At 34.9% G+C, this 9,961-nt stretch overlaps 1 protein-coding gene across 1 annotated transcript in view; it reads left to right on the top strand.

Annotated features, from left to right (window-relative positions):
* Positions 1-9,961, top strand: part of Zmym2 (zinc finger MYM-type containing 2) — a 72,752-nt gene that overhangs the window by 36,020 nt on the left and 26,771 nt on the right. The window contains exons 9-11 of the mRNA XM_005355438.3: positions 778-894; positions 3,129-3,279; positions 6,726-6,898. Coding sequence (XP_005355495.1) covers positions 778-894; positions 3,129-3,279; positions 6,726-6,898 — 441 coding nt within the window. The remainder of the gene's footprint in view (positions 1-777; positions 895-3,128; positions 3,280-6,725; positions 6,899-9,961) is intronic.

Raw genomic sequence — 9,961 nt, 5'->3', positions numbered from 1 at the left:
CCACCATCACCCGGCTATTTTTTTATTTTGAGGCAGGTTTTCTCTGTGTAGTCCTGACTGTCCTGGCACTTATTCTGTAGACCAGGCTGGTCTTGTTCACAGAGACCCACCTTCCTCTATTTCTCAAGTGTTAGGATTAAAGGCGTACACCACCACCGCTTGGCTTTGTTACCTTTTTTTAAAAAGTAATACATGCATGTTTTCTTTGATAAGAACTTTGAGTAAGTATTATGGGAGTGATGTAGTGGGGCAAGTTATTAATAGCTTAATATTTCATTTTTGGAAAGATCAGTACAGGTTTATCTCCTCTCTGTCTTTTTCCTCCTTTTTCACCCTCCCTTGTTATCCCCCTTCCTTGCTTTTATGTTGTAAGGAACTTGGAGAGCTAACCTATTATCATTTTTTTTTTCAACTGAAAAAAAAAATAAGTTGTAGTTTTTCCTTCTTTTTTTATTTAATTATTTTAGGTAATTCTTGGTAAACATTTTGATTTGTAAAGCTAACAATACAGGGGTTTTTTGTGTTTTTGTTTTTTTCCAGTACTGGGCATTGAAGCTAGGGCCTTGAACTTGCTAAGAAGTCATGCTGCCCTGAGCTACATCCCAGAGCTTTTTAATAGTGTATTTTTGAGGGAAAATTAAGAATTAGCATTTTATGTACTAAGGAAATTAGCAAAGAAACTATTCCTTCCTGCATACAGTAGACTTTTCATAGTACTTAACAGTAGAAGTTTTAAAAATACATGTCAGACTAAGTGTATTTTGTTCTTTATTTTAGGCACTAAGCATGCAGTCGTCTTCAAATGGCCAATTTGTAGCACCCAGTGATATTCAATTGAAATGCAACTACTGTAAAAATTCCTTTTGTTCAAAACCAGAAATCTTGGAATGGGAGGCAAGTCTTGTTTCCTTATGTGTTATCTGATGCTAAGATGAGAACATAATAAAGTAACTAGCATTTCTGTTTGCAAACCTTTCTTAGTAGTTTCATATATTGTATTGTATTGGTGATGTGTATACTTGTGTGGAGGTGAAGTCAGCAGGATAGGTGTAATGCGAAGCAATTTATTGAAGTCAAATACACAAGAAGTAATAGCCTTGTAATAGAATATAAAATGTCTCCTCATTCACCCAGAGTATCCGTTGACTTATTTTCCTGTTTCTTTTCATTATTTTCATTATCTGAACTATAAATACCTTTGTGCTCTGTATTTGTAGAATTAGAATTTGTAAGTAAGACACTAAGCTGCCATTTAACATCTTCTATTTTAATAAGAAAGTAGAGGCCTGTGACTCTTGTTGAATTTTTTTTCTGTAGCACTCTTAACCTTTTTTAGTGTATTAATTTAATTTACTTTGTCATATTCTTTCTTTTGCTGTTGGCACTTCTGAACAGTGAGTTTGTTTGAGGACAGTAATGGATAGATAGGTAATCCAGGCTGCTTACTGCTGTGTAGAACAGTGTTTACTTTTGACCATTCTTTAAACTGTTTTTGGGTGGATTGGATGGTCAGAAGTATACATGAAGTATATACTTAAAAGTTATATAATATGTAGAATTAAAATCAGACTGCTTGTTTTGTGATTGTTCGCACATCACTTAAAGTGTAACACTCAGCCAAGTTTTGGCGGTGCATGCCTTTAATCTCAGCACTCAAGAGGCAGAGGCAGGCGGATCTCTTTCCAGTCCAGCGTAGTCTACAGAGCGAGTTCCAGGTCAGGTTACACAAAGAAACCCTGTCTTGAAAAACCAGTAAACAAACAAATAAATAAGAGTGTAACACTGAGGTGAAAAGTGATATCTAGAATTAGATTTCACGATTTCTAAACTTTTTGGAAGTTTATTATTTTAGTACCTGTAAAATTCTGTAGTTTATTATTTTGTTTGGTGCTGTTTCTAATGTAGTTAAATTTAGTCATTCTTTTGAGAGTCTTGATGGGGTCTTGTCATGAGTTTTAGACTAATAACTACCTAACTAGTAGCAGAAATAATACTGAATGACCAACATGAGAAAATAAAGGAATAACCAGGGAGTGCGGGAAGAAATCCATCCACAAGCATACAAATAGTATCATATAGGAAATAAATGTCTTATAATAAATTGAAATTTGGTAATTTCAGATGAAAATCATTGCTACTCAAATTTTGTAGTGATACGGTATTGCTTCTGTTTACAGAGAACTTTAGTGTTAGTTGCCATTAAGAGATACTGTCCTATTGATTGAGCATCTCCCTCAGACTGTGAGTTTAGGGTCTTTTCCAGACCATGATTAGCAGTTTTGATTTCTTTGTGTTCTTTTTCATGTGCATGTGGTCTCTGTCTGTATGTCTGCGTGATTTTTTTTTTGTGCCTGTATTCCCCCAGCCATTTTTTTCTCCTCTTGACTTTTGTATTCATAACAGGGCAGTTTTCCATTGATGACTGCTTTAACTACTTGAGTTGTTTCCTGCATCGTTTTATCTCCTTATTTTAGTCTTCAGATATCTTTGATATATATTAAGTTGATGATTTAGATTTAATTTATATGTGCCATAATTTGGGAGAAAAGTTAAATTTTTTGAATTTTAGTTCTTAAATCCTGGCTCATTGTTTAAAAAGTAAACCTGACAATTGTTGTTTTGAATCCAGGAAAAAATAATAATTAACCATTTTTTTCACTTAAGGAAACTTAGTGTCAAGTTTTTCATTAATCCTGTAGAATAGCACTAAATTGAAATTTTGGACATAAATGATATTTTTATTAAAGTATGTCAGGAATATGTTGGAATCTACTCAACAAAGAGTATCTTGCATTGACTAAAAATGTTGTATCTTGTATTTCTGTAGCTTTCATTGTATTTTTCATTATTTCCTTTTTGTTTCTCTAATTCAGTTTTTCCAGACTTATATTTATGTTAGCGATTTTTGCCTGCTCATAGAGTACTTTTAGAGTAGTTAATGATGCTAAATTTAGTGGAGCTATGTTTATATTTAGAAAACTGGTTAGCTTAGGTGTCTGGCCTATAGGAAATGTGTCTCCAAAGATCATAACAGTAAATAGTTTTACTGTAAGAGTGTTTTGTTTATTTCTTAAGATTGGTTGAGATGGTTGGTTCTCTACTTACCAAAGTTCCCGTTGTGCATTTAGAACAAAGTGCATCAGTTCTGCAGCAAAACTTGCTCAGATGATTATAAGAAGTTGCATTGCATAGTTACATATTGCGAATACTGCCAAGAGGAGAAGACGCTTCATGAAACAGTAAATTTCTCCGGCGTTAAGAGACCATTCTGTAGTGAAGGCAAGTGTGTATACAGTGTTCGTTATTTTAACTTTTACTCTATATAATGCCTTTTGCCAAAATATTAAGAGAATATGTAATTACAGATGTCCAGAATAGACGCACAATTTAATAAGACTGAACAAAACTTAGGTTAATTTTCTTCTGAATTGTTGTTTTACATGTGTCTTTTTTAGACTTCTGGGCTTCTTGAAATTTGGGGATAAAATGAAAGAAAGCATTGTGATACCATGTTATCTCTAAACTTGCACATTGTGGCCTGAAAACTGATTTTCAAGAGCAAAGAATATTTTGTGTTAGTTTCATGTCTTCTACCAGCTTGCTACCTAGCTACAGATATCTTTAGTATATAGATTGATTGATATTCACTGACCTCAGAATCTGAAGCCCATGATTCTCTAGAAGTTTCAGGTTTTGGATTTCTAGGGTAAGAAAGCTAGAGTACATCTGATGAGAATGAACAAACACCCCACAGCCCATCCCCCAACCTTAAATTCTTCTTATCAGAAGCATTTTAGATAAGGGTCATTGATGAAGATCTGCGAGCAAATTACATGCAATGACAAGAATAGTGGGTACAGTTAGGGTATATGGTGTCTGGGGCACATTAGGTTCTGTTACAATATGTTTACAAACATCTTTTCTCCTTACTTAAAGTTTCTGGTCTCATACCAGAAATGAGGTTATAAACATGAACTTTAGTTGTTAACTCACTTCTCTGGAGATAGAAAGAGGATTATAGCTATGGGCTTTAGGTGCTTGTTGTTACTAGTATTCCCAGTTGGCACAGTTTTGCTCTAAGTTGACTTTCACCTTCTTTTATTTTTTGCTGGGGCTTATCTTTATTTTCCATTGAAGACTATTTGTCCTTTGCTTATACTTTTTTTGTGGACTCCTATAGCAAATTTGGAGTAAGAAGAAAGTTCAGTAACCCTAAATGCCAGCAGTCAGTGACAGAAGAATCAGATATTTAGTTTAGTTGGCATCTCTCTATAGATTTTTCACACGCAGTAGAATATGTATATTAATAGGAACTGCTTACTGGGCAGTGGTGACACACGCCTTTAATCCCAGCACTCGGGAGGCAGAGGCAGGTGCATCTTTGTGAGTTCAAGGGCCAGCCTGGTTATAGAGTGAGTTCTGGGACAACCAGGGCTAAACAGAGAAACTTTGTCTTGAAAAACAAACAAACAGACAAAGGAATTAGTTAACAAAGCAAGGCAATTTTACTTAGTTATGATTGGTACATCTCACCTGTAACCATGATGTATTATTAAGAGCAAAGTTATAGTGAAAATGACTAATTCTATGATGATACTGAGCTGATTTAAGCTACCACTTGCATTTTTATGCAAGAACAATCTAATTCATTCCTAAGTCTAAATATTATAATTGATTATTAATGTATGTGTCAGTGATCTTGTAGCAATTAGATTTTTGTAAATCTAATCTGGGTTTTATGAAATAGAGAGTGTATCAAATAGTTAATTGATACTTAGAAACATAATTTTCATAGGGGAAGGACTTAAGATGGGTAATAAAGTGTTAGGTATGTAAATTTTTATGCTTTACTTTTAAGTGGCATTTTTTCCAACCCTCTGTTACCCTAGTTTTCTGCTAGAACTTATAAATAACAAAATACCTAGTGTTACTATCAGTCAAATCTAGTTTATAAAGGACAGGTGTGGTGGCATTCCTTTAATACCAACACTAAGGAGGCAAAGGCAGTTGGATACCTGTGAGTTCCAGGACAGCCTGATCTACATATTGAGTTCTCAGACAGCCAAGTTTGCATAGAGATTCCAAAAAAACCAAAACCAAAAAAGCACCCAACAAAAAATCTGAAAAAGGTTATATAATAGTTCAAGGGCTGGTAATGGCTCAGTGTTTCTACTGAGACGTTAGGCCTGGGTTCTCAGTTTGATTTTTAGTATCCACATGATAGAAAGAAATGACATTTTCCGGTTGTCCTGAGTGTCATGTGTATGCTGTATCATGATGATGCCACAAAACACATTACAAATAAATAAACAAATAAATAATGTAATTTTAAAAATAAAACATTTGCAATAATAAATTCTAGGGTGGTACATAGTGATCTGCAGAACTTTGTGTTTTTTTTAAACTGTACAGTTAGGTATGGTAGCAGTTGCCTACAGTCTTGACAACATAGAAGTTTGACAAGAAAGGAGGATTGAAAGTTCAAAGCCATACTGAGCTATAGTTTAGGATAATGATGAGTCCCAACTTTCAAAGGCAGAAGATTCTTAGGACAAAACATTTAAAACATTAGGTCACTGAGAACATTGTATATGATAGAATTATAATTTGAGTTTCTTGTTAACGGGTAGATAGGGTTTCCATAGATATTAATAGATGATTCTTCTTTCATGAAATAGCATGAATATAGAGGCCTATTCAACTTCGGTGGTAGTATAGATAGTAAATTAGATATGTGAAAATACTTTGCACAACTATGCTGTAGATACAGAGAGGTATTCATTAAAGAAGTAGACAGTATTTTCTCTAGACAAGTCAGTAAATCAGTTACGTCTCCTTGAAAAATTCTTCTATGAAAATAGGCTGATAGGAAGAATCTAGGAAACTTCAGTATAATGCTTTCTAAGGAATGTCTATAAACCATGCGGTGGTGGTGCACACCTTTACTCCCAGCACTTGGGAGACAGAGGCAGGTGAATCTCTTGAGTTTGAAGCCAGCCTCGTCTACAGAGTATATTCCAGGACAGCTAAGGCTACATAGTGAAACCCTGTCTTGGAAAAAAAAAAAGAGAATGCCTATAAATTTAGTTGGAATTTCTCATCATTCTGTGTTCATTTTTGTAACATACTTGCTGTATCCTTGTGATTTTATTTAAATAGAAAAAAGAGAATAGTTCTGCAGTGTTAACAGATTTTAATGTCTAAAAGTATTGTTTGAACCCATGTTATAGGTATGTTTTCTAATATAATAATCCGTGTTCTATTCACATTTTTAGAGGTTGGTGTTAGCATTTCATAGGGCCTGGGGAAAAGCTCCTGTTTAGTAAAGTGCTTGCTGTCCCAGCATGAAGCTGAGTCTGATCCCTATTATCCTTGTGAAAGTCAGGCTTTGACGTCTGTACTGCCAGCACCGCGGAGCAGAGACAGGAGGATCCCTTTGGGGACTTGCTGGCTAGCCAATCTAGCTTTGGGGTCAGTGAGACTCTATCTGGGGGGAAAAAGATGGTGAGCAATTGAGGAAGACATCAGGCATCAAGCTTTGGCCTCCATATGCACCTGAACATACACATGTAACATGTAGGTTTTTAACCAGGAGGGAAAGAGAACTTTATATGTGAGTATATTGGGCATTTCCTGAAACTAATAAGTAACTAGCCTTAAAAGATCTGTCTCAGTATAAAATTTGTCGTTTTATGTGTTCTTAAAAAACATGTAACATTTTTCAGGCTGCAAGCTATTATACAAACAAGATTTTGCAAGACGATTAGGATTAAGATGTGTTACGTGCAACTATTGTTCTCAGCTGTGTAAGAAGGGAGCCACTAAAGAGCTTGATGGGGTTCTCAGAGACTTCTGCAGTGATGACTGCTGTAAAAAGTTTCAGGAGTGGTACTACAAGGCAAGTAACAACTATTCTGATTGCAGTGACTACTTTGGGTAGTCTTTTAAAATTCTTGGTAGCTATTATTTAACTCTTTGTTACTTAAATTTGCATACTTTATGCCTAGCCCTGTTTCTGATGTTCATTAAGATGGTTTTTGTCTTTTCTACTTGTTTTTTATAAAGTGAAGTAGAGTTATTATTATTTTTCTTAAGAATTTAGGTGCTACCAACCATTAGGCTATTCGTGTATTTTCAGTGCTATAGCTTCATAAAATAGATATTTCTCCAATTTTTATTTAATGAGTCTGTTGTCAATATTTAGCAAAGCAGTAGCGGCTTTAAATATTTGGCTAGTGTTTTGTAAGTCTTTGCTTTTACGTGTATGTAGGTTCACATGTAAATGCTTCTTTGTGGAACAACTCTTGGTGTGTGTCTTATAAAAGACTTTAAAAGTTAGTAATGACCTTTGGCCCGTTGCATTAACTACTTTTTTTGAGACAGGGTTTCACTGTGTAGCAGTGGCTGACCTTGATATCACAGTTCTTTGTTTTCTAACTGCTGGGATTAAAGATGTGTACCACCTTTCCTGGCTACTTCTTTTTTAGATAAGAAATTAAAGATTATTTGGAATTTGTATCATCAGATGTTACCCAAGAGAAAGTTAGATATTATACAAAAAAAGTATTAATTTCTATGTTGATAACATGGAAAAGTACCTCAGTGGTAAAAGCTTCATTATGGATACAGTTTTAAAGCATGTGAAGATAGATAACATGACTCCTGAATTGTGAGACAGATGAAGTTTGATGAACCTGATGTAGTTCATTCACTTTATGAAGATGATTAGTATTAATGATATATCTGAAAATCATCATACTAGCTAAAGAATACTTTCCTGGCCAGAGGTAAAATAATTGAGATTTCATGTATTTTCAGTGGTGTAGCTTCATAAAATGGTTTTGGTGTTTTTCAGAAACTTGATTCATTATGAATGAATTGCTTTTGGGTGATTTGAATTTCAAAGTCCAAAGTTATAAACACATTTTAACACTCTGCTCATACTTTCATAGTTTAAAATAGTGTTTCATTCTATTGTGTAGTGTATTTAAGAAAACTTCCCTCACTTACTACTTCGATATTATTAATGCTTAATTTTTGTAAACACACACAAATACTCCGTTACCTTCAGGTTAGGTTTTATTAAGTTGTTTGTTTTCCCTTCTAGAGATCAAACTCATAGCCTTTTAAATCAGTGCTCCAACAATGTATTCCATCCTCAGATTTTGGTTTTGGTGGTTTTTTTTTTTGGATGGTGCTAGGGATAAGAAGTTTTAGTTTTGAAATTTTGTTTTTAATAATCACAAAAATAGTAAGGGTGTTTGGTGACTACATATTTAAAAGTGCCATTTATTCCTTTTTATCATTCACTTCTTGAGACAGTAGTTATTATGATGTGATAATAATTTCTTTGTAATTATTTTACTGTTAAAGTTTCTACCTAATTGTGAACCTAAAATAGTTTTAACTTTGGAGATTTTGGTTTTTGCTTATAGAATAAACTAAATGCATTTTTGAGTTAGCTGTTCTCTCTGTGTTTATTATTTTTATTCTTCTTTTATGCCCTTTCCTACCTCTTGAATATTCTCTTTCTATTACCTATAATGAAAATAGAGAAATCTTAGTGTTTGTTTTTCTTTGATGGCAAGTAAAGATGTGCTGTTTAGTAAAAGACCACATTGTTGTCTTATGTTCCATTTTTATTACTTTTTGTAAATGCTGGGGATTGAATCTAGGACCTCATACGTACTAGTTAATTGTACATGCTGATAGTGCTCATTTACATAGTGCTCAGTTAGGACGATTCAGTGAAGCAGTACATTTCAGAATGTATAAGATCTCTGTGTAATGTTATGTTGGTGTAAAAGTAATGACAGGTTTTGCGCTGTTGAAGTTTGTCGTTTTATAGTGAAATATGTTCTTATATAATAAATGTGGTTCTATATCTCATTTTAGTGCTCATTTCTCACTTTTTGTTTTGCTAGTGACCTCTTTCTTACTTATTTTATACTATGGAAAGTATGTTAGACAAAAAGCAGATTTGAGTTCAGAGTGAGTCATAAAGCACAGAAGTAACTTGAAAAAACATCAGCAGTGTATTTGGCCCAAGAGCTGCTAGCAAATTATAGAGTACATTGTGTTAGTTGAAGGGATTTTGCAAAGCAGACCTGAGCGTTGAAGATACGGAGGGTAGTAATCAGCCATGAGAAGTTAACAGTGACTGTTGGAAAGCAGTCAGTGAAGCTGAACTTCTTACAGCTTTATTAGGAGTGAGTAGTAAAGGATCACTAGGTATTTGAGGCAAGCTGGAAAGGTGGTAGTGGGAAAGGTATCTGTCTCATAGGCTGAAATTATCTTGTATTTTATTGAGACTGGATATCTCTATGTAGCTCTGGCTGTCCTGGCTTCACTCATGGAAATTTCCCTGCCTGTGCCTCTTGAGTGCCACCACTGCTCAGCAACAAACCATTTCTTCGTCAGATGGTGACATTTGAAAAAAATAATGGCTGGAGAGATGGCTTCATAGTTAATAGCACTTGCTGCTCTTCCAGAGGACCTGAGTTCATTTCCTAGGACCCAAATAAGGTGGCTCATAAATGTCTGTAGGAAATCTGACACCCTCTTCAAACCTCTGGGTAGCTACATACATGTGACATATATACACAGAGACATACATACACAAATATATAAGTTAAAATCTTTAAGAAAAAAGTTGAATTGTATATGACTGGCAGTTGGCTGCTCAGTGCTGTGCTGAGAATCAGTTCTAAAGCACTTCAAGACCAAACATTCACCTAAAAATAGTCACTGTTGGGTTGTCTGCTGCCTTGCCTGATACATTGCAGTGTTCTGAACCATAGAGAAATTGCTCAGAAAACCCATGAGAACCGGGCAGTGGTGGCGCACGCCTTTAATCCCAGCACTTGGGAGGCAGAGTCAGGTGGATCTCTGTGAGTTCGAGACCAGCCTGGTCTACAAGAGCTAGTTCCAGGACAGGCTCCAAAACCACAGAGAAACCCTG

This window comes from Microtus ochrogaster, chromosome 17 (assembly GCF_000317375.1).
Source record: "Microtus ochrogaster isolate Prairie Vole_2 chromosome 17, MicOch1.0, whole genome shotgun sequence".
NCBI classification, from domain to species: domain Eukaryota; kingdom Metazoa; phylum Chordata; class Mammalia; order Rodentia; family Cricetidae; genus Microtus; species Microtus ochrogaster.
Note: the sequence above shows the minus strand (reverse complement) of the source record. Positions and strands in the feature narration are given on the sequence as shown.